Here is a 26,321-nt window from a genome sequence, read left to right as displayed (position 1 = left end):
GACCTTTCAGGCGTATCGGCAACGTCCCTCAAGAACCACCGCGAGGGAAACCGTTAGGGCGTTAAAAGCACTTGTTGCCACCCCGTTATCGTTACTCTTGCTCGTTGCTCTCCCTTCCGTCTTCCTGAAATCCAGCCTTTGCGATCTTCCTGTTCGATCATTACAACAGTGAAATGGGGGAGAAAATCCCGATTTGATTCCAGTCGCGTCGCGTGTTTGATTAAAATATCGGATTGGCAACCAAGTGATTGCGGATTTTATCATTGCCACTTAATGACAAAATCTGCAATATCCGGATACTTTCTTATTTTTGGTAAGTTGCGATTACGTAATCGTAAGTGGAAATGAAATTAAACGAACTGGTGGACTTGCAGTGAAATTTGCATCTGCAAGAGTCTTGTCATATCTTTGTTAATTTTAGGTAAGTTTTTCAGCTCAACGTTGATCGTTTTACGTATAATCTCGTAATTTTGTTGCACATCAGCTAAGAGGTAACTAGACGAGTCCAAGCAGCTAAGAAGCAAGTATCTGTTTTATGCGATGCAATGATATAGCAATGATAAATGATATTGGTCATTCGAGATAACCGAATGCAAAATAAACGCTGATTCATCGTCGCGGACATTTCCGAAAATACGAGTTTGCCTGAGGAAGCAATATTTCGGCGTACTTAAGGTAGCTCTCGGAGAAGTTCTCGAGCAAATAATCGAAAGAGAGTAACAACACTCGCCCTAGCCATCTTCAGAGGTATATAACCCTAAATCTAAGTGCCCAAGTGTTTCTCAAACGTCGGTATATTGCGTATCACGGTTATAACCTCTGTCAAGAAACTGGCACGAAGAAAAACGACGCGCAATATTAAATTTGGATTGCTCGGCTAACTAAAGCTTCCTGAACCTGTGAAAGGAATAGTCTGCGAAAGGGAATATCTTTCATTTAGAATTTTCATGGTGGAAAGAAAATATCTCGTTCGGAACTTTCACTATGAAAATAATTTTACTCTCACTTCGAAATACGAGACATACATACGTGTACATATGTATATCCGAAGTCAAATATTTTATATAGATAATTCATGAAATTTTCGTAAAATTCGTGTTATCAAATATTTCGATAACGATATTTCGAACCTTCTTGAGGCATGTAACATATGTAGATACATTACTTATGTAAAATAGTGTGTGTAAAGTATTTTAGTTACAGAAAGCAAGTAAATTAAAAACTGTGTTACACGCACAGAAATTCAGAAATAAAAGAATTTATGAATCTGCGCATAGACGCAATAGTTTTGCATTCTACTGTATCGACGCGTATAAGTTACATTGCTAATTTCGTTTCTTGTTCTACAAATCGACTACGATGAAACGACTCTATCGAGACAAAACGCATCGAACAATAGACTAATTGAGCTTTCTGTAACTTTTCATTCGACATTTACGAATTGGCCCGCGTAACAGAGAAAATATTTTGCCGGCATTCGATTGATTTTATTTCGAAAATATGGTTACTGTCCTGGCCGAGTTGTGAAAAAAGTTTTTCGGCAAAAATTCCATTTCATCAATTTCATAGACAGTCGTAATTGAATGTTTGTTTTTCAAATAAATTGATAAAATAAAGTGAAATTGTACGCGATAAAGACACTAGGTTTGCATACGTAGAATTGGCTGCTCCAAATAACATGATTTGTTTTCGATCCGTCGATTGTTACTCTCTGCCGTATGAAAAATTTAGTTTGCAAGCATTTTTTTAGTTGAAAATCTCGATGCTGGACATGTAACGTTTCTAGATCTCGTTTAGATTATCTTGGTACCTGCTTAATGCAAGATCTAGACCATTTAGATATTGAATCTCTGGATCTAGAATTAATTGCCCGAGGGAGGCAATATCTAGATCTTCCGCGTCTACATAGCTTATCAAACGCTGAATCTATGTATCTAGGCCTTCATAGAAATATCTACATTCGCTAACTAAAACATAAGAATAATAACATAATAATATGGCATAACGGTAATTAGATACTTGTATGACGTAACGATGATATAACATATAGGTATAGTAATATAATAATAATTGTGATGAACGGTGGTACACGTCGTTGGTTAACACTAGAACTCCACACCAGTCAAATTGACTGGCTTTACAATTTTATTTTAAAATTCCTGCTTCGTGTTATATTTCTTTCCACAATGACGTAATGACTTTCGCAACGATAACTACAGGAATAATATAACGAATTTTATTTTGTTTTCTATGTATTCAAACTGAAAATAATTTTGCATCAAGGCTATTTATACCAACAGCAGTCAAAATGACTGGTACTTGTCAAAATGTAAAAGGGCCCTGCGATCTGGTTATCGAACTCCAATTAACCAGTTTCCTCGTTTTCTACAACTTGCCACACGTTTTTCAAATTTTTACCGCGTGTCATTCGATATGGCGATATCAGATATCAGGAAAATTCCGGATCGATCGCTAGATCGCTAGATGCTAACGCTAGAAATACCACAGCGGTGAAAATGACTGGTTCTACGATTTTATAAATGTGTCAACCCTCGTTTAGATCGATCATGGACCCAGATGGATTAATAATACCAAAAATATACTACGTAACATGGAATTGCTTCTGCAAGAAAGTAATAAATCAATAAATATAAAAATATTCTATTATTACGTATTTTTTAAAGTCCAGTCATTTTTACTGGTTTTGGTAGACATAGCTTCGTGTTAACTATCGGTAATTCTAATGTTAAATTAATAACGAGACCAATTGATTTCATCAGATATATTTACAGATATTTTTCAAATGTAAAATACAGAGTTAATTCGTTACAAGGATAGTCTATACTGATACTAATTGTTATGCTGATTCGCTAGACTTGTTATACTTATTCCCTCGACTGATGATCTCGACGACTGATCTGTGGAGAGTATGGTCGTCTATTTATACTGGTCGGGTGGGTTCCGCAAGGTTTGAATTTGTCTCCGGTTGACGGTTGCACGTAGCAACGATATTGCTTTGTCCAGAGTTTGTTTATTACATTTTGTGCGTCGTAACTGAGTTAATCCCCTGTGGCAAAACAACGACATGAAACATCCTCGTTCCGGATGCGCCACTATGACGCATGTGCCACTACATAATAATAATAATAATAATAATAATAATAATAATTGTTGAAGTGGTCACTACTTCTAAGAAAACTCTACATCTGGTCTTTTTAGTTTTCTCAAGCACTGAAGCCATCGACAGTGTATAGACGAAAGACTGGGACGAAGGCAGACCATGGACAGTTGACAGGTGACGATGGCTTCGGGGTTTTCAATTATAGGGTAACACTGCTAGCGTGCGGATCTGGACCAGCTCAAATTGTATTCCTACTTGTACTTACACTTCTGTATTAAAATATATTTTCTACCTTACAATTTATCCACGCGTTTCTCTGTTTATACATCTAATAACCTCGACAGTAATAATCATTTCTCGAATTTATGATAATATGGAAAATCTACATAGTCAACAATTTGTCTATGCCACTCTCTATAAGAGCGTTTGAATGCTAATCGAGGAGAAGGATTTGAAAGAAATATTTTGTAAAAATCTTCTTTATTTATCGCCAAGAATAAAATTGATTCGCCGTGCGGATAGATCGTTTTTCCATACTGTGATTGAACGTTGTCGCCGCTTAAGAGAACGCACGATAACAGAAAATTTCTCGAGTGTTTTCTCGTCGCTGTTTCAGATATACTCGTAAATTCGTTTACGTCATTACCAGTCGGTGCGTCCCGTAAATCGAACGAAAGTGTTTCCTGTTGGATAGGCTACGGTATTTTAAGGGCGCGTAATATGGTCCGCGACTGTTCCATTCCACATCTTCGGCGAGGGTAACGGAACTCTGGAAGAACGGTCGATCTGTCACGAGCAGACGTTTCACCAAGGGTGCAACTTGATTTACACTCTCTTCTTGCCCTTCTCTCTTTTCTCTGCGCACCAAAGAAAAACCAACGATTTTTTCCAGCGAACAAGAGAACTACTTGGAGATTTTAAGGAAAGACAGAACGTGGAAAATTCAGCTCTGCGAAAAGTCTTGATAACTCTGACCATGATTTTATTGGTTTCATTGTGTAACAAAATTGCGGAAACATTTCTAGTTGGTATCGTTCCGTTGGGTTTCTTCCAGTGGATTTGAGGCTGTTGAATTTCCTTCTGTGAGAGCTATATCGACCAACTTTATTGACGTATCGTCTGTATCTATCTGCTTTGGAATAATATATAACAATACATTCATTTTGCAACACGTATTTTGTAGTACATCTTTTCTCAGGGCTTTAATTATAAAATCACGAATGAAAAACCTCGAAATGATTTTATTCTCTTAGTAAATATTATTACAGCTACATATTATCTGGACGGATCGTGTTTCAATGAGGTTTTTTACTTGGTTCTAATTAATTATTCTGTAAATACCGTAATAAATACAACAGTGCGCATGTACTTTTTCCAATTACTGTAAATAAAACGATGTACGATCGGCCAGGAATATTTGTCCATTAAAATACGAACATCGTGACCAATGAACAACTAACCTTCTTCCCATTATCATTTCTTTTTCCATCATAAGCACAGGATATCAACGACGAAATCTAGTCAAAGTTCTCAGGCTTCAAAGCCACGAGCGGAGATTGAATGTATTCCACGACGATTCTGTGGAACGGGTCAACGACCCAGGAGTAGAATAACAATCCATCCAGCCGCCATTCTTCACAGGTTTTATCCGCCCTCGAGCCCCGCCGTCTTTCCGTTTCTTCCTCGACCTTTCCGTTTCCTCTTCGCTCGTCCTTACCTTCTTATTCTCCGCTCAAAGCAAACTCCTTTACCTCTGGTCATTTTCCGTGTTTGCCTGAAAAGCCAGCAAAGAGCAACCAAGCTGGAAGAAGCCATTCGCGTCTGCTTTTCGTTAAACGATGAAACCACATCGACTTTGTGGTTTTCGTTGCTATATGAGATCGTTTCTGCTTTCTGTTTCAGCGTGAAGACTGACATGGGCGCTAGCGGCGCGATATCCAGGCTCTACATTGCCAACGCGAATAAAAAAGACAGCGGGAATTACAGTTGCGCTTTGGCGGATGTCGCGGCAGCTACCACGGTCTCCGTCCACGTATTAAACGGTACGTTTGTTTCTGGCCAATATTCCATTACTTTCAGACCACTGTATTCGCTATTGCGTACCACTTTCTATCACCTTCTTTATTTTAATCCTAATACAAATTCTCTTGATCCTTTCTCAAATTGGTTAACTCCACCTTTTGATACTTTAGCGTCGAAGGAGGCTCTTGATTCAGCCCGACGTTATGCATAATGATTTCATTAATTTTCTCTACCTTCTCTTTTCCCAACATTATGAAATATATATATATTCTTATTAAACAATTTGATAATATAATTTATACACATTTATGAAATTACAATATATATTCGTGAAATGTTTCTATAGGTGTTTAAACATTTTCGCGAGCGTGTGTGCGTGATGTGTGAGCTGTCGAAAATGTAAATACATGTTTGTATAGTCGATATTTCAGTAGCAGATGTGTATAAGAATGGCAGCCATTATGATAATTTGGTTCGTTGAGAGTGAAAGTTTGTAAACTGTTGGGAAAATTTGTAGATATCCTTCGAACACCCGAATATGTTGATATTATTGAAATTCGAATATTTCCTGCGCGGAAAGATAATTTAAAATTTATAAAATATACCTGTGAAGTAGTAGAGTTGTACGGGATGAGTAATAATTTGAGAAAATGCTTCGAATGTTTCTCGAATCTACTAGACACTCGGTTATTTCTCGCGCAATGCAATTTGTTTATTTAATAATTCCTTCACTGTTTTGGCCGTGTACCGTAAATTTCGTCATTTTTAGAGACGAATATGTAATAATTAAATCGATAGCTATAGGTGTCAAAAATTTATAAAATCACTCTATCGTTCGAATAATTGTTGATCTTCCAATTATTTAATTCCCGAATTAGATAAAAGATAAGGGCGACTAACGACATTTCGATCGCTTTTCTAATTGTACATTGTACAAGTTTATTACCGTTAAATAACATTCATATACTTCATTTTGTACGATTACACAGGTACAGAATTCAGAAACATTAAGGCAGTTTTTCACAATCAATCATAATGTCGACAGAAATGAAGATTTAACCATGATGTATTAGTGAAATGTCGCCATTCCGAATGACAGTAGTGAAGCAAAGTGATTAACGACACAATCAACCAGTGTATGACACGAAGTCATTATAAAGTGATTAAAATTCCAAAGTTTAATCGTAAAATATAAATATGGGAAGGATACATTCGTTTTAACGACCATTGCACGATTATGGTCGCTATTAAACGTCAATACACTGTTCTATTTTACAATTAAGCTTCTAATTTCATAATTACAATAGATTAAATAATTTAATTCCTATTTTGAAATAATCTTTTCAAATTCGTATGTCCATGTTTCTGCATTTTTTAATATTTCTACTTTTGAAGAAAGTTTACAAAAGCAAATTATCTTGCACATAGTTTAACATCGGCGATGAAAATGTCAAAAATTCCAGTTATACGATCCAAGAGAATAATGAGAACTTTCAAATTCGAATAATTATAATAACGTCTGCAATAGGAGGAATTCAATTTTGTGTCTAAGAAAAAGAAAAAAAAGATTTGCGGAGCTGTTATTGTCGACGTTTCAACGTCAAACTATCTCTGTCTTCGTTTAGATAATTTCAAAAATGAACATTAGAACGGGCTGTTTGAAACGAACTGGCGATTGTTTGAAATAAACTGGCCTTGTGCATTAGACGCGTCGAACGGTTCTGTGTGTCTTTTGCGGACAACTTTGAATACACGTCAAAGTGAATTACGCGGCATAGCCGAAAATTATGCGCAACGACCACGCATATTCCGCGTTTAATATTATGTCGCATAAATAAACAGAACAAAAACACGCGAACCAGAAATTATGCGGTATTTCCACGTGGATTTGTAAATTCGTTTACAGCCGCGTGAATTTATACAAAACAGAATTACACATAATTCTTTTACTTGTTCGTTCTTTGTGGAAAATTTAGAAAAGCTGAGAAACACGGACTGTGACGTGTAAATTTTAAACGAAAATGACACAAATTTCGCAATTAAATTGAAATTAGATATTTGGAATTGGAATCTTGATATCGATTTTAGATAACAGATATCCAGCAGATAGATGATTTTTGTCTTGCACGAGTTGTCAGAGGATTCTGTTATATTTAACTAAAAGCGTCCCATTAGTCTGAAATAGAAAAATTTTATTATTTCTAGAATTCATAAATTTGGTTCTTCTCGCACAAAAGAACAGATCAAATCAACGCAACGAAGACTCGAATGATAAAACTTTAGATATTAATTAACAAATTACTCGACTTTCCCAGGCATACAAGGCATATAAGAAGCATGTGATATTATACTTGTACAATCGGTGAAAATGTTTCGGTTTAATTGGTTGGAACGTAGTAGTTGAAGGTTTTCAGGCAGATACTTGTTTACCGCAACTCGATTTGCGGAGATTACAACGGTCAGCCTTAGAAAAGACCGGAGAGCTTAATCTAACGCGAGACAGGCCACTGTTCGATAACAATGTTTCGTTTCGCTATTGTTGCTTACGAATTCTTTGTGCTTTTCGACCGTACATTGAAACAGCCCTTTTATATAATTAAATTCTCGTAGTTTGCAGAACAGACATTTTGAAATCGTTGACAACGTTCTATTTAAAGTTTCGAATTCCGCTTTTCGAACGAATAACGCTGCCTTTGAATTTTAATCGCAGAAAGACGAGAAATCACTGAAAATCGTTTACATATATTAATTATAAAAATGTGACGAAATTGATGATCAACATATTTACAGCATATTTACAGTAATATCGAAAATTGTTTTCACATATATATATATATAATAAAAATGTGAGAAAGTTGCTAATCGAGATGCCTAGGTTGCATCACTGTATTTATAAAAGAGATACAGGTTAAGAGTGTACATTATTTTAACGACACACTGGGTGTACCATTCATTACATTGTATATTGCGTTACATTTTCCTCTTGTTCAGCGTTTCCTCTGGACTGCGTCCAATTTTCTAGAGGGACCATCTGTCCTTTTTCCTCTCTCATCTTCTTTTTCCTCTTACTCATATTAAACTTCAGTATCCTGGAAACTGTACGTGGAGGGTAGGCGTGTCTCCACCTGCAACGAGGACTTTGGTTTTAAGAAACTTTGTAATTTCGTAACTGACGGCGTATTTATGGTGTTACTAATCAAAGCTCTTACTTAAGAGTTTTGAGTTAATGGCTCGTGGATCATAAAAATTTTTAAACGACGTTTCAACCTAAAGTTTTTATTTTGCGATCGTGAGCAAATTCTATAATTCTTCTTTATGAATCCTTGTACTTGCTTCCAAGATTTTCGTCGATTTCATACGACGATTTTATCCGAAACGATCTTCGATTCAACCAACGCACATCCGAAGCCAATCATTTATCGTAAATATTACGCATAATTGCAAAGAAACTATGAAACGATATTTCAAACACTTCAGCAATATCGAAGAAAGTGATACGGCAAAAGCACGTACGTCGACAACGAAGTATCGTACGAAAGAAATTATATCCTGTATTCTCGATTTATTTTTTCTTCCTAGGAATCGTGTCCTTGTCAATTGCATTATGATTACTGCGACATCCTGTGGAAGCGACGCATCCATCGAAGATATTAAATGGAAGGTTGGAAGCGCAACTATAATATACAGCACGTTTGTTTAGCAGTTTATCGAGCAGGTGATCTATCGGGTGTGTGTCTCGGTTAGAGCGAACGCCGGGGCCTCTGTTTCTCACTGATAACGGTGTTTGGGAGGCTCGAAGGGGAACGAAAGATTATAGCCACCTCTCGCGCGCTACCGATAGAATTTTCCAAGCTTGTGCACGGTCGATAATTCATTCTCTATGGCTTCTCAACGACGTCGCTGTCTATTATTCTTCTTTCCTTTTCCTTTTCGTTTCATTCTCTCTTACCCCACGTCGTTTTCGTGCCGTTTATGAAATCCAAGCCCGTGGAATACGGATGAGTAATCGAAGAAGTTGAGAAACACGACACGGGGGCTCATGAAGAGTCTGCCAATGACGGCTCGCTCGATTGCTGTTCGCGGATACCCGTTTCATCTCGATTTTCATTTCCCTCGAGACATTTACATAACCGACCATGTCATCCAACGGGGAACTACCGCTGCAAGAAAATAGTCTACCGTCTGCTGTTAAGCACGCCGGACCAGAAAGTCACTCGCCGATGCAACCGAACAACTTCCGATCGAGCTCTGTCGCGCAATTTCCGTTCCACTCCTCGTTCGTCGTTTATACCACCGACTTTTCAAGAAGCCTCCGCTTCTTCTTGCGAAGCTGCTTCGGCGAGTAATTGTTTTGCGAAACGGAGTTTCGCGATCGAGGAATAGGACGAAGATCGCCATGTGTATCCTCGCCCATGTGTATCTCTATGCTGCTTCGAGATACGATCGTCGAGGATCTCGTGGAAATGTTTCATTTACAAGGAAATTAGCAATGAAAAAAGTGGGAGAAACAGTGGGAAAGATTAGGTATTTCTTTCTAGATTTCGTAAACATTCGCGTTTATGAACTGTGAATAAGATATTAACCTTTTTACCACCATATATGTTGAAGTAATTACTTGAAGAACTCTACATCTTTATTTATGTATATCCGTGACCTGAAGACCGCTATTACGCAGAAATATTTTAGATAAGGAGAGATTCATATTATCGTAGCCTTGAATATACATTATGTTTTGTGTTACAAAGTCTAGGAACAAAGAAGCTAATAAATAGATTTCTATTTATGTTTCTTGTAACCTTTGACTAAAGCTATAAGCTTAGCTTTTTTGGTAATGTCCTTTTGCTATAAGTAGATGAACGTGCAGCCTATTTTTCCATTGTATTGTAACACACAGAGAGTAAGAAAAACTCTACATCTTTATTTATGTATATCCGTGACCTGAAGACCGCTATTACGCAGAAATATTTTAGATAAGGAGAGATTCATATTATCATACCCTTGTATATACATTATATTTTGTGTTACAAAGTCTAGGAACAAAGAAGCTAATAAATAGATTTCTATTTATGTTTCTTGTAGCCTTTGGCTAAAGCTATAAGCTTAGCTTTTTTGGTAATGTCCTTTTGCTATAAGTAGATGAACGTGCAGCCTATTTTTCCTATTTTTCCTATTGTAACACACAGAGAGTAAGGATTTGTATCAGCATAAAATTATACATTATATTATATTATATTTATATACTAAACATTATTCCCAAGAGGAAGTAGCGATAACTCAAGAAAATGTAGTTGAACCACCTTCAAATGGTTGTTCTGAGACACACGAAATAGAAGTACGTGATTTGAACACGACTAAACATCCTCTCTACTTAAGCCTCCACAAATCAACGAGTCTTTTTTAGAGCGTATATCCTTGCACATTCGGAACTAGTAATGGCACTTCGTCTTCAGGATTAGCGTTAGAAGAAGCTCTCTATTATTATTTTCACTTTTCTTACAATTTACCATTAATTTCTATCTATATTTAACATATATCGGTATCATCGTACGGTATTATCTCACCACAAAAGAACGAAACGACAATAACAAGCGGATACTTTCTGACCACCGCTTGAGGGGAAAAAATAGCACAGGAGGATTCCGACGACAGATCCGAGAACTTGTGATTCGTAAAGCGCGAGGCCCCGAGCTCTTTGTATCGCTAAGTTTCAAATTTATTCTCCCGTTCGTTCGCTTCGCCCTCGTCAACCGTCCTTTCTCGTTCCTCTTCCGGTTTCCGATCCTCGAGGAAGCCACGGTGTTTCGTATGCGGCTGGCCCCTTCCTCCTCTGTCACCGGTGCTCATGCATGGCGTATTCATGGAAAAGTTCTTCGGAGATATTCAGGCCGACTCATTTCCCTCGCCGAGTCCTCTCCTTTCGACTGTGCCGCGCTTTTTCTTCGCTCCCTTCCTTTTCATCCTCTTGCTCTTCCAGTTTCGCCGCGATTTTACTCGAGATTCTCTAGATTTCCCTTTTTACCAGATCGACCTTTGAATCCTCCGTTTTACGCACGATCCGCAAAGCTTTGTATCATCGCGTATACGTGGATCCCTTGTCTCTCGACTTCGATCCATTTTTCCGTAAGTTGCTTGTCTCTCCGTTTACGACGGATGATATCGATGCAGTGGAGAAAGAGTGCCTTTATCTTGTATCTGTAGCGAAGCGTTTCTACAGCCGGGGTACTTGAACCAGTGATCGATGCGCTTTGGTATTTGTGCGACGCAGCATGTAAGTTGCTCCTTTTCGGCCACTTTGTTTCCTCGCGTCTCTTTTCCCTGCTCGTGAGTTATTCGCGATACTTTGTCTTTCCAGATCGTTTCGTCGGAACACGAATTACGTAAAATGAAACGTGTAGATAATATGTACAAAGACTTACATTGCATTCTGAGATCAAAATTGCAACAGTAGTACCACGTTGTTACACGACTGGATCGACGCACCACGTGCGTCAGTAGATTGTAGTAGAAGAACAGACAGTAAACTTCACGTTGCTCGTTAAGTAGGTATACAATATCCCACTTATAAACGGTATACACAAATTTACGTCGGTTCTTGAGATTTAAAAGACAACAGTCGCGTCAACGATGCTAATTAGATAATTAAACCTTTACGACATACCCGCCAGCGAATATTCGAATTTATGCAACGTACGAGTCTTATGTACGAGACTGAATGTATCTCAGAAATATGTTTGACGTGAAAATAGATGCAACATTTCGTTCCGTATTTCCTATAATATTAAATATTTTCGGGTTAAGAAATTTTCTAATCCATTATCAAAATTACCGATTCGAATAATCTGCAGCTCGTAGTTAAATAAAAATAAAACACCGAATGCTCGCATTCACTCCATTTCATTTCGGAGCGCGTTGCATTTCTCGGAGCTAAAAAGCTGAGCGGCTCTGTGTATCCGAGTGACTTCCTGCCAGCATCGAACGACGTTGCCCCAGATTTCTCAACCTCTCTTCCTCCTCCGCTTTTGGAACAACGTAAGCCCCCGGTAACTTTTGTATCCGGAGGAAAATCGAGTGTAAGTCGAATCGATGAGGCTCACCGTCTCACACGATACATACGCCGCTAAACGCGGGCTTTAGATCGGAAGATAGAAGTGGCTTTTGAAGTTTCCAACGAAGAAGGGTGGAAACTGCTTCTCGCGGGGCTTTTCGCGGCTCGGACAGTCGCCAAAGTATCGTGCATTATTTACCATGGATTACCATGAGTCGAGTCAGCGAGCCGACCTGATCATATTCGCGGCGAAGCTTCCGTTTTTTCAAAGAGACGAGACGAATAACGAAGACCGGGAAAACGAGACTATTTGTTCCGCCACGGTTTTCCACGTTACGGGGAACACCGTGATTTAAGAGCGTCGAGTCGAAATTGGATAAAGCGGAGAGAGGGGGGTATAAAAATGTCAGATACGGATGACTGACAGACGAATTTTGTATCTCAATTATAAAATCACCCAGATATTTTCCATTCTTATTCATATGTTGCTGGTTAATAATATTAGGTTGTCGGAAAAGTGCCTTTCTTTTACAGACACGTCTTTTATAACGACGCATCTTTATACAAACGTGAAACCTAATCTGTCGAACGTTGTGATCTTTATTTTGATAGAACAAAATGGATCATAGGTAATTTGATAAAATAATATAAAACGAAAGAAACTTTTCGGACGACCTAATACGTTTCAAATCGCTTGGAAGCTACTTATTTTATTGTTTTAGGGAAGAAATAAATATCGAGGTATAATTTAGCGACAGAAAATTTCTTACAGCGGAATAGAATGGTCCGCTGGTAATTGGTAATTTTTCTATTACACGTATCGCTTTCTCGTCGCTGTGTTTTTCTATAAGCGCAGAATCGTTTAATTTTCTGTGATTTATCTCGTTTCTTGAGATTGTAACCTGGTCCTATTTTACAAAGGAACTAAAGCATAACTTACCTTTATATTTAACAATTTTCCATCGCAATTTAAAGAATTATATTGTTCCAATTTCGTACTGACGTATTCGCTAGCAGCCAATGGCGGCGAATTCGCAGTCTACTCGCGTGATTGTACCTTGCTTTCGACAAAACGACGAATCTTGCGGAAAACGCGAGAGAGTGGTACGACGTGGAAATTCCGTGCCTCGATTTCCGGCGCGAAAATGCTCGGACGATTGCGTTTACCACGTCCAGAGAGGTCGATCGTAATTCGCATGTTCTCCAACTGTCGTTTTCACGAGAAACGCGACTTGGTCATCGTAGATGGACACACGTAGAACGCGTGGGCGCTCGTAGACCAGGCAGTCCACGTGCAGAATTCTCGAAAGACTGTTTCAGGGCTTCGAGTCTGCACTGATTTCGAATGCGACTCGCGACTGCTCGACTACTTGTCAAGCAAATTCGCATTACTTCCAGCATTATTCTGGACGTCCTTGTAGTTACCCGCATACAACACCTCAGGCAATAACTCCGCGCTATCCGCGTCTTGCATACACATCGCACTCAGGCGTCTTCTCGATCTAACGCGTCCAAGGTTTTTGGTGATCGAGCGAGAACACGACAAAACGAAGTTTATGCATGTGTATATGTATTAGGACTGTTGTTTTACGTCGTAGATTAAGAAGAAAAAAGGAGGAGTTAAGTTGGAAGTGTCGTTTCTTCATAGTTAGCAAAATTACTCGATAAATTTTTATCAACTACTTTAATGAAGAAGGTATTTGTTATTATAGGAAACAAGATATATCGCTAGTAATTCTCTCTTGTAATTCAAAATTTGCTACATTCTGGCAAATCGTTTTTGCCATATTCTCGTATCTGGGCTTCTTGAACTAACCAAGAATTAGATTTCAAAGAATTAGAATCAAAGTTTTAGACTGTCGTTTCGTAACTGAATTCGTAAAGCCATCTAAACTCCCACTTTTAATTTAGAATACACAAATATATTTAATATTCATCTCTGCATCTCCATTTAGATTGCTGCGATCTCGCTAAATCCTCCAACTACTTAGCATGCGAGTATCTGCAAATCTTCGTACACAAAAATCTCAGTAAATCCTTTAATTATTCAACGTTAAAGTACCTGCAAATCTTCATGCAGGAAACTGCATTACTTCCGAGCTAATCCGCGATAAAATCTGAAACAAATTTACCGATCAAACGATTGAAATATCGTTTTCTCGACAAAAGCTTGCGGCCGCAAATAGCACGTCTATGAACCGCGAAACGAAATTAATTACGCGATAATGCACGTCGCTCGAATATTATCTTTACGCGCTAGACAACGGTGATAATTTACAGCGCATAATTATACGTTGCTCGTCGAGTATCGCGTACAGGTGCACCCGCGAGCATCATCGAAAGGTGGAAAGAACGGTCAGGGATGGTTTTAATTTCGACGCAGCGCCATCCCGCAGCTGTTTCCTTCTCCTCTTTCTTTTCTTTACAATTAATATACATCACCCTTGGGGTACGTAGCGGTTATTAATTAAACGTGAACCACGCTGCAGATGAAACACATTAGTCGACGTTATATGCCCGAGGGTTTCGACGAATCTCCCTTGTCCTTACCTCCCTTTCTATTTCACCCCTTCCCTCAACCTCAATTCTTATCTTATTCTATTGTCTCGATTGCTGGAAACCTCCCGTGAAACTATCGTGACCGGTATATATAGGGTGTCGCAAAACGGACGTGGCTTTTAGTTAAGTCGTTTAAGCTTCAACGTCTCGAAATTTAATCTCCAACTTTCCACGGAATAATCAAACTCGTTGCGTATTATGAAACAGCGGCGATATTTGATACAGCAGCGAAGAAATGAGAAAAATCGTGTACTTTAAGTCCGGCAAGAAAAAATATCGAAAACGAGAATATGATTCGAATCTCCCTGTTGTATAAATTTCACTTAATGAAAAAATTCACCCTAACGTTATATAAATTTTTATTTATGTATATTATTTATATATAGGACATTGTACGTAATCTGTTTGACGTGGAATGGCGTAGGTTTCGGGTCTGTTCTTTCGACGCATTCTACCGACGTTTACGACGCTTCGATTACTTTAATAATACCTTTCATGCAATTGTTTCATTTCAGATTATGTGTATTTTGACAAAATTTCGTGGAAATACGAACAAAGTGGTTGGATAGTGCGTTGGAAAGACGCGTCTGTTCAAAATAAATATATTTCTCGTGAAAAAGATGTCATTTGTTTCGGTTCGCGAATCTTGAGAAACAGAAAGTGTAAGATAGAGTTAAAAATTAGTCAGCTCGTCCATTCGTCTATTAACGTAATTTCTAACGTAAACCTAAATCGTTTACGACCTCAACGATTGACTTGAAACGAGATTTTTGTACGTGAATATCCCTCGTTACCTCGACGCATCCAGAATCATACTTTGTAAGTATCCTTCAGATATTTCGTGACTTTCCACGGTAGTTGTCAATGCCCTCGAGTCGTTTCGAAAACTAATTTGCCGGTGGAACATTCGAAGGGTTGAAGCAGGCTAATTCGAGGGCAGAGGGGAGAATAGGGGTGCCCCGCGGGCCACGTTTAACGAATGAATTCGACCGTCATTCGAGCTCGTAATGAATCGTTTTGTGATTATTATTATTATCGTTTTAATCGTCCCGCGGTTTCTCCCCGTGTGATTCCAGGAGGGTAAATGCCATTCGTTGACGATTTACGGATTTAAATGGAAACGCTTGCTAACTCTATTCAACTATACTGTTTTCCAACGGTTTACGGACCTATATTCAACTTGTTAATGATTTCGATACCAGTTTTGATGAGTTTCCAGTTTTATTACTGCAATTACAGATATGTCGAACTCCTTCTATCAAAGTATCCAAATTAACACGTTTTAAAACTTCGTTCCAATAAGTTCTTTTTTTCGTTTGTTTTACATTAAAATATAAATTATGTAGCGATATAAGTCATAAATAAATAATATAAATAAATACCTTTAGAGATTATATAAATTCGATACGAATCGTTCTAACCTTTTGCGAACGAAATTTCGAAATGAATTTAATATAAAGCAACTTATTATGGTAGCAACGTACTTGGTACAGTTGGTCGTTGTTAATCACGCGACTATTTTTAATTCACGCGTTATGTTCAGTTAACACGCGTGTAAGAAAATTCCAAGCACCAAACTTTTATCCACCATTCTCAACTTCGCAATTAAATTTCGAATAACATTGCGCAGAATGTTGCATCTCTACCAACTTTTATTCTAAACGCACAAGCGATAACAATACAATTCTTAACGAGAACAAATAAAATCCTATTTTACAATAATCTACGGCGACGCTTTCTGCGATTTTAATTCTCGATGACGATATTCCCGCTGCGAAATCTCGCTTAAAAAGAAAGGTTCGAATAGCGGATCCGCGAAGCGTGCGGAGCATTGAAAAGGAGCGCAACAAAAGAAGCTGAACAACATGAAAAGCTCGAGAAACGTCTATCACGTTGCATTTCGTGGCGTTGGTCCTACTGCTGAAACACGGGTACCCGTTTCCCGAACGCCGGATTCGCAAAGATAATTGTCGGCTGCACACCACGATGCCCGAATGGAGGTACACGCTCGAGAAGAGTCGAGTGGAAGTGGGTGGAAGGTTCGCAAGTCGCCGTAAAAATGGAAGCAAAAACGTAATGAAAGCCGAGTGGGGAGAACGAGAGTCGGGTGTAAGCGGTTGAAGCGAAAGCAAAAAGGGGCAAATAAAAGGCTAAGAGAAGAAAGAAGCAGAGAAAGAGAGAGAAAGAGATAGGAAAAGAAGTCGAAGACGACGTTAGGGCGCGAGGAAGATAGGAAAGGTCTCGTTCTCGAAAATGAGCAGTTCTTGGCCCAGTTAACGCCTATGAGCAGACAACCGACTGGCTATGGAGTGCTTGGTTCTGGCACGGAGACGGGGTTAGGAAGGTTATTTCGCGGGATGTCACGCCCTGCCCATTAATAACCCTAACCACAAGCTCTCGAGGACTAGGATGTGTCCCCTCTCTATCTCTTCTTGCTGGTTTCTCCTACGGAGTCATGGTTTCTCTCGCCGGTAGAACTCACCCTTCATAGCCAGCCTCTTGGTCCTCTCACGGTCGCTCTCTCTACTGGGCGAACCACGTCGTCGTCGTCGTCGACTACGTCGACGGGGACAACGAGCGTGAGGAGTTTGCAAAGCTCTCTTCGCGAGACGTAGTTAACGGAAGCGGTGTACGCGGTCATGTATAATAGACAGAAGGTATCTCCAGAGGGTGCTTGGCAGCTCATTTCGCATACGCCTTTTTTAGTGATCTCGTCCCACGTTTCTCTCCTCTCCTCTCTCTCTCTCTCTCTCTCTCTCTCATACTTTTGGCTGTGACTGGGAAACCTTCGACGTCGAGAGTCGAGTGTCTCGCGAGCAACAAACTGCGCTTTTCTCGTTCGTCCCCCGGAGAATTAACCTGACGAGCTAGGAGAACACGATGCTAGCCATGCTGATAAGTTGAAATGGGATGGGAATTCTTTAAGGGGACGATGATTGGGGAATTTTGATCGGAAGATTTCGTTTGCACAAAGAGAGACCAGTTATATGGAAAATTGTTCACGTACGTATAACCTGTATGTAATTTTCACTGAAATCAAAATAGAAAGCAAGCGATTGAACTGAAACATTCTTTCGCGTATTATTAAACTTGTATTATCTTTAACGATCTGTCAAAATTTGCGTGTTATATTATTTAGAATGTACTTTATCATATTTATTGAAAGATCGAACAATAGTAAATATCGAAACGCAGTTATGAAAATAGCAATGCTGCAAGCTGTATCGTGATAAAGTACCGTACGTCGAGTCGATACGTTGTAATGTGTTTCAATAAAATATTGCAGACGTAGTGTGTAAAAGTGAAGCTGTACTTCGCGTGCCTTGCTACTCTCGTTGATTCTTTATCCAGAAAAATCATGGCAATCTCGACATTTTATTATTTCCTTAATGTTTATTCTTCGTGCAGCAGTAAATACTTTTTTTTATAAAGCTGTCAAATATCGAACAGTCGATGATAATACCAAACACTTTGATGGGAAAATACTTAAAAAAGTAATTTTCAAACTAAAAAAACATTACAGATAAAAGTTCCATTTTTTCAAATTAAATACCTTTTAAAGCATAAGTCCGCTTCACATTCGTTTGATCTCGTATATTTTCATATCTTTATTCAAAATCCCAGTAAAACTATTTGTTGATTCAGCGTACTATAGAAGAATTAACGCAGCAAACAGATGTAGCACGGTTTAACGGTAAATTTGCCAGTTAATCTTCTGTTTGGCAATGGTTTCACATTAAACAGGGAAAAGTTAATAATTCATGTCGTCAATTGATAGTTACCTTGTTATGTCAGTTTATCTACTTATAGTAATGTTAAATTAGAGCGAAGAACTAACTGAAAATTGCGAACGTCCCGCGAATATCGCAATAAAGTATGGTAAACAGATGTGAGCGACGATTTGTATTCTGACATAATTAATTAGTAATTAGCCGATGATGGAACGTTTCGGTATCATAATTTGTCGCATTTCGACCAATCTCTAATTGTTTCGGTATACAAGGAACATGTATATGTTTATTCATCGATTTAATGATGTATCAGTACGTTACATAGAATCGTATAATTTATTCGATTCGCAAACGTCATAGCTTATTTTTATGTAACGTACAATGATACTTAACGAAATGATATATTATTATGTCGCATAAAAATTTATTATATTTACCAACGATGTAGTTTATATATAAAATATAGAAAAAGTGGTTTTACACGTTCGTCTCTTGTAATCTTCGCGTTAAACCATAAACATCGACGCAGGAAAAAAGTAATCAAGACAAGTGAAACACAATCGTTTAAAATTTTTACAGAAAGACCAGAATCTTATCGAGATTACAAACACTGCTTGCCATATAATATATAAAAAGGTATAAAATAATAATTAGTAGCATAAAATTTAACCACGTTCATACTTGCATCTAACTAAAAGGAAAAGAAAAAGAAAAGAAATGCGGTGAGAAAACAGCTCCCATTCGAGATCATTATTTCTACGTTAAATTCAAGTCTCGGCAGCCGATTTTTTTTTTTTTTTTTTCTAACAAGAAGAAACGAAACAAAAGGGAAACCGAGGAACGAAGCCGAGGCTTGAATTCTAATTGCAGCCCGGGTGTTTTCTTATTGACGTTGCAAATAAAATCCGTGACTAGCCAGTGACGGGAAAGAACGAACGATAGTTTGGCGAGGGTTTGCAACCGCGATTTAGGACGTTCATCGTCTTTATTAACGATGCTCGTCGCCGTGGCGCGTCACGCCGGGTTGAATTTAATTCGCGGCAATTTGTAATATTGACTGTGCAAATTATTTCCCCGGCCGTGACGAGGTTCTCCGCCGTGCTCAACAAGTTCAAGTGCCACTTCCGGAACCCGCCACGAGTGCCCCGGCTGCACTTCATGAAATATACAAGATTTTTCACAACGCCACGACCTTCGTGTTTTAGTGTCGGCAGAGCGTTTTAAACCTGCGTTTATTATAAATGGCCGCGAAACTTCGCCGCCCCACTGCGGAGGCTTAACGAGACACGTTAATATTTCCACTGTGTTTCCTTTCTTTTTTTTCTTTTCCTCAAACGTTTCCCTCGCCAATTTTCGTCTACATTCCTGGGAAATACGGAAACGCGCTTGTAAATATTTCTTGCGTTCTTTTAATTAATTAAAAAGATGTTTGTTATTCTGTTACACGGAAAAGGTGCAGCGTAAATTCTTACGTTCCGTTTCCAACAAAATTGAACAATCCATTCCGAAAACTTATCGCAATAAACCGGGCAACTCGTAGAAAGGAAACTGTATTTATACGTTTGCATTTATGAAACAAATTGCGTAATAAAAAATGTAGACGCCTTCATAATGGTCATAAAATAACGTAATCGAAAATTGTACTACGTAACTCGACGCTAATTCCTCGTATATCTAATTTATACTTCGTTGTAATTTCTATCTAACTCTAGGAAGAATATATTAGCCGTACGACAGGTATTTCGTTATTAAATATTCCAGCCTAACTTTTTATCTTTCTTTTTAATTCCGTTCGAAACTATTTGGCTTCTCCTTTAGCAAGACAGCTCTCGTTGAAAAATCGGTTAAAATAGAATTTACGAAGTGTATAACAAGAGAGAGGAATCGAATTTCTAGAGTTCGTTTATGCATCGATTACTCAATCTCTGTGCCATCCGCGACTGCGATAGAATCCTGGGATCTGTAGACAAACGAGGCTCCACCTTTCCAGCTCAACTTCTCAACGGTACTCTAGAAGTGCTCGTATTCTTTTACCAGAATATTCGACAAGAGTGCCATCCTCGGGAAAAGACTCAAATCGGTTTTCTCGAAAACGTGCTCGATCGTTGTTGAACCAGTGAAATAGACTCGTATTCGGACGATCATGCTCAAGACGATTATATAATCAATTAAATAAATTAAATAAACATTTCCAATCGCTCATAAAAATTTGCGCCTACATTTTATAAAGATACGATCTCTCTTTTAATAATGTATGCGGAAATTTCTATAACGATACGTATTATATTTTATGACGATAATGAAGTCCTCAATTCATTTGGTACATTACAACAAGTTAATTTTACAGTAGAACGTTGTAGCATTTTATTTCAATAAAATTTGCCTCCTATACAGTGTACGAACAATTTTGTAAGCGACTGCATATGCCAATAAGAAATTATTCTTCTTCTATGTCAAAGTCTTCTACTCTCAAAGACAACAAATATTCGTATGCGCTTTATAAACTTATAAGCTTTTGTTATATAAATCGAAGATGAGTTGAACAAGGTGAAAGAGGTACCTTATCATTGAAAACAAATTTACCTTCATCTCGAGCACAGAAATCCCTCTCATCAGTGATTTGCACGGACGAAGATAACGAAAACCAATAATTTTCGCTTCGTGAATCATCATGAATCTTCACTTTCGATCAACTTGTATATTAGGCTTCTTTCACCGTGCCATTTAGGTTCTTCCATTTTAATCAGTGGATCCAGTTCCGTAAGAAAGTCTGCCACGCGACAAGGATCGATCCCTTTATAGCAGTTAGGAAAATAGGTTCGTTTCCTTGGTCGTGAATGAACGGTTCCGTCCAAGATACGCCGTACCCTGAAAATCAGAAAGAGCCAATTAACGAAGCGAAGATCCGGAGCTAATCGCGAGACTCGGCTTACTAGAATCGAACGTAAACAGGATTGTAAATTTTTTCAACTGCGTCACCGTTTAATTGAATATCGAAAACGATTCGAGGAGTTTTCTGCTCTGAAACCAGTTTCGATATGAAGAGGCTGTCGCGCTGAATCAGCTTGTGGACGTTTTTCTCCGTAGAAAAAAGAAATATTGTTCGTTGAAATTTACGCAATTATTATCAAAAATTTAACGTGTACTTTATCGATATGGTGAATCTTAATTTATGATAATTTACGATGAATGGAGGAGGAAATTGCACGATGTTCGCAAATAATATCCACTTGAATCGTGAAAAATATATCGATGAAAAACTTAAATCTTAGGAGCCGAATTAAATGAATGTCGACGTGGCAGGCTGTACTTGGTAGAAAAGAAAGCGTGTGCTCGTATTTACCGTGTATCCAAATATAATTTAAACTATCGAAATTAATTTTAGGCTATGATCTGTTTATGCTTGATCGAGCCGATCGTTAAGCCTCCAAGCCTCGGTCCTGCAAACGTTGGAGCGGTACAATATAGGAACACTGTTTTGCTTTACGGCGATCTGATTGCAATTTCGTGGCTGTGAATTTCACTTGAAGATTGTTTCGTCGATATCCATAGAGGATAACGCTACGAGGCGTAACATCGCGTCTAACATTAAGTAGAATTTCATGAAACTAATACACATGGAAACACGAACGAGCTAATTTTTCGATAAAAATTAAATTTTGAGAAATTCAATTATATTAACAACTTGTCCCGTTGACAGAGAAAATACCACTGATACGTTTCATTTTATTTTTCTAATGTACATAGGATGAAAGTTATATTTTCTCGGACTGAATTCCGCTAATAAGAGAAATTCTTCCGTCTCCATCGTTCTCTGCAAGAATCTAGCACACGCTAATTCCAATGTCCTGATTTCCGGTAAAATCCGGCGATGACACGTTTATCGAGCGATTCCCTGCTGGCTTTCAAATGAGATTTCTCCGCGAATTTGCTCCCAGTGTTCCACGTTAATTTCAATCGCGTCGTCTTACATGTAATTAAACGAGGAAATCGAATTAAGAGTTCTTAAGCCGGCGGAGGGGAGATCAGAGATTAGCGAAAAATCAAGAACCCTATATTAATCCGGTCTAAGTCGAAGCTTCACGATATTTTTCCATCCCTCTGTCCCTCATCGTCGTCCATCATTTCTCACCTCATATTTTTCCATTCCTTCCCGCTACATTCCCTGTCCCATTTCTCTTTCCTCATTTCCTTAATTGCTGATCCCTGCACGATTTTTTCGACCGGAATTCCGCATTCTTTTTCCCTGAACCGTGATAAACCCAGATACTGAATCCTCTTGAGGCTGTATAATATCGATTTCACGGCTTTCACGGAACTGAAATCATTAAAAAAGTTTGCGCCATGTATTGCAAAATAATCTCTATATGGAGATTCCAACAGTTTCGATGAAAGTGTCGATGAAAATATGAATCTGTATAAACGTTCACGGCCTAGTTATATATCTCCCGTTTATGTTTAACGTCAATGGCATTCTTTTTCCAAAAGTTATTCATCCATGATACGTTCATAATTTTTATCGATTATGGGAACTCTCTGTTAATTTCAATAGATACGATTTTTGCTGAAACTTGAAACAAGATTCACAACAATACGGTGTATTATTCGCACGCCTGTTAGAAATTTGTCTCGTAAACTACGATCACAATCGGAACAAATCATTCTATTATCGAATGTCGATGATATTTTTGCTCGATAAATCCCATGTTCTATGAAGAATAGTTCAATTTATTGAACAACGTATATCTGTTTGAAGTGTTAGTCGATACGTGATTAAATGCTAGCCTTTTTATATTTGTAACGTCGTTTATTCTGCCAGCTTTTTCAATGTCACTATACTATCAGTAGTGCGCAGTTGAATTTTAATCGATACGTAGATTTATTTTCTGCGAGGATTTTTAACAATGCGATTGCAATTGATACGGCTTCGTAAAGCGAAACATTTCAAAACCTGTTTGATCTTCTATTTTAGGCACGTTACAGCAATTTAAAAGCGAAAACATAGCTGGCGAAAAGCTGTTTCAAAGATTAAGCGGATCCTACATAGAATCGTACATTCTCTAAACTTTTAAAACGGTCATTTAAATGTAAATACATCTACAATGAAACAAGCGAAAGAGAAAGCCAGTCGAATCGCAAATTAAATATATCGTTTCAAATTTTTGCGAATTTATATTGCAATATAAAAACTTTCTTTGAATGAAAACGTTTTCGTAAGCATCTTCGTAACGTCGAAGCCACTGGTCTCGGACAAACTCTTTCTACGATTTGAAAACCAATAACTGTTGAGAATTGTGGATCTTAATCGCCGAAATAAAAGCAAAGGAACACTAAGGTTACACTTAGAATTTATATTAAAATAGTTTTAGATTTATTTAATAAACGATTTGCAGGATCTTCGTCGATATACATTTGCACGCGTCTCAGCACTCTCTTTGTCTCATCACCTTCCATACCAGAGTGCCAACGGAACAGTTGCATTCATTTATTTTTCCAGACACTGTACATACACATACTTCCACATACTCATATTCACATACGTGTGTCATTACTACGCGGCCAATCTAGCCTAGCACACAAAATTATACGTATCTGAATAGTAACAATAGCAAACATAAGCCTAGAATTATAGGACACGAGTTACCTCGCTACGAAGAACAAGGAAAACGTCCAACATGATTCCACGATTTTTAAAATTCTATGACAATCTCTTCGTACGACTCACAATATCATGACAAAACCATAAACATGAATCTCGCACTCGTGGGACTCGACTGAGGACAATTTACAGTCCAATATCGATTATCAGAATACTCTTAGAGTCCTATGTATAATTAAACTTGTGTAGCACGACCTTAAAGATATAGAAGTCAAGATTTTCGTACACCAGAGCAGCGATTTTCAATCTTTCTCATCCGATGGTACGCTGATGTAGGATTTTTTAAATTTATTTAGAATGAATTAAACAGGAAACGATGGTTATTTAACGTGAACTAAATACAGTAATGTGCTATCACTAAGACAACTAAATAGTTAACACGGTTAACTCGTCAACACGGTTCCAACGCTCTCTTTCACGCGGACCATCCTCCTCGACAATGCTGACGACACACTCTCTGACGACGCTGACAACACTTTCTGACAACGCTAACCACACTCTCTGACTTCTCAATTCACGACTGACTGTTAATTCGTCTTCCTCCCTTAACCCTTTCGCTTCGGCAGCCCAATCCACCGAAGTACTGTCACTGAACGGAAACGTGTGCCAAAAAAGTCTCAAATAACAGTAATTCTTGTACGAACCGTGCGTATCGTTCCACTGTCGATGGATTTAATAGATTTTTTAGCACGAAACAGTATACGATCGTTTGGATGTTTGAAATATATTGCGTGAAACGTTCTGATGTTGTTTCAACAATGAGTAACTTTAAGAAATGATTAATCCAATATGTCAGTAAAATCAAGAGAAGATGTTCTGCCCATAACGAAAAAATATATTATTGACTACAGATAGCACTTGTATATGCATCATTTGGATGCCGGATATATGGGCTGCCGGACCCAGGAGTCGTCGTACTCACTCGCTCGTACTCCCTTGTCGTATTCCCTACATCCCTTCGTCTTTTCTCATAGCCCCATCACGTACGTGTTCCAAAATCATCCGCGGCCATGGTCGCGTAGGCCTTTTTTCCGCGTAACTGTTTGGCTGAAGGATCGACGACACATTGATGGGCCGCTAGGTCCATTGAAATTTCCAGCTCCTTTTGGCCTGCCGGCTCTTAGGCTTTCTCGCAACATTGTTTATGATTCACCCGATATTTCTTAGGCAATTGTCAACGATACTACACTGATAATAAATAAACTAATTATTAAAATTCTGCGACATACCAAAATTGCATTATATTCGATTGAATGCGAAGGAAAAGAGATCAACGTTCCCAACTATAAGTCAAACATTGGGTGTTTTAAAAATTCTTAAGACGTATCTGTTAAAGATCGTTGCTCCACTGCGATGTAATATGTGTTTCGTGATCCACAAACTCACAACCATATACCTCGAGATTTCTAAACCGTGATGAGTTCTAACTCCCTGATCGTGATCCTTCCATGGTACTGAGAGCCATTGGTGTTGCGATACACCGTTTAAATTGATCCAAATCGGTGATCGAGATTGAGATCGTTGAACTCCAAATTCAGTTCGGATTCGTGTATTCCGGGAATATGTCAGATGGATTCCGTGAATATACTGGGTAGATTCCGAGAATATACCAGTTGGATTCTGTTCACCCCAGGCTAGCGGCTACCTTCGATACCCTGTTTGTCCAAATCGTACGATCTATGTATATAACACGAGACTCGTGTTTTATACAGCGTATATTATTGTTATCGAATTTAATATTTAATATTTACCGACCTAGAGGTAACATGTGTCTGATGTATTCTTATTCTTATGATATTTGTACAACTTTGGTATCTCTCTTTTTCTTCCATTTGTCTATCTGTGTCACGTTGCTTTCTGATATTGCCGTTGTGCGATCTGCTCTGCTTTTCTGCTGCTTCGTGAGTGTCGTATTCTTGTTTCACGGAGATTAAATCGATTTCCGGTGATCCTGCGTGTTGCCGGTGCCTTTCGTGCTTGGCAAATGTTGTGTTCTCGGTGCTTCGTACCACGAGGGAGTCGCTTCTTTATCCCTCAGCTTATACCGTATTCCGCACTCTGTTCGTTCCTTTTGCATTTCACGACTTACCGGCGTTTTTATCTATTTGCAGCTTTCTATATTTACCTTGTCGAGTAACACGTATATAACGCAACGGTTAGCGCGCGTGTAACATGTTTCACGTA

General features: G+C 38.4%; 1 protein-coding gene and 2 long non-coding RNA genes across 3 annotated transcripts in view; 1 reads left to right on the top strand and 2 right to left on the bottom strand.

The window, feature by feature from the left end:
- Window positions 1-13,544, bottom strand: part of LOC126917773 (uncharacterized) — a 285,490-nt gene extending 271,946 nt beyond the window's left edge. The window contains exon 1 of the long non-coding RNA XR_007711060.1: window positions 13,129-13,544. This is a non-coding gene — a long non-coding RNA (uncharacterized LOC126917773). The remainder of the gene's footprint in view (window positions 1-13,128) is intronic.
- LOC126917752 (peroxidasin-like) overlaps window positions 1-26,321 on the top strand; it is a 330,987-nt gene that overhangs the window by 301,635 nt on the left and 3,031 nt on the right. The window contains exon 8 of the mRNA XM_050725006.1: window positions 5,024-5,163. Coding sequence (XP_050580963.1) covers window positions 5,024-5,163 — 140 coding nt within the window. The remainder of the gene's footprint in view (window positions 1-5,023; window positions 5,164-26,321) is intronic.
- LOC126917770 (uncharacterized) overlaps window positions 19,207-26,321 on the bottom strand; it is a 49,810-nt gene continuing 42,695 nt past the window's right edge. Inside the window, exon 4 of the long non-coding RNA XR_007711057.1 lies at window positions 19,207-21,346. This is a non-coding gene — a long non-coding RNA (uncharacterized LOC126917770). The remainder of the gene's footprint in view (window positions 21,347-26,321) is intronic.

The sequence above is a fragment of the Bombus affinis genome, chromosome 6, assembly GCF_024516045.1.
Source record: "Bombus affinis isolate iyBomAffi1 chromosome 6, iyBomAffi1.2, whole genome shotgun sequence".
Classification (NCBI taxonomy): Eukaryota; Metazoa; Arthropoda; class Insecta; order Hymenoptera; family Apidae; genus Bombus; species Bombus affinis.
The sequence above is the reverse complement of the archived record's forward strand: the minus strand, read 5'-3'. Positions and strand labels throughout refer to the sequence as shown.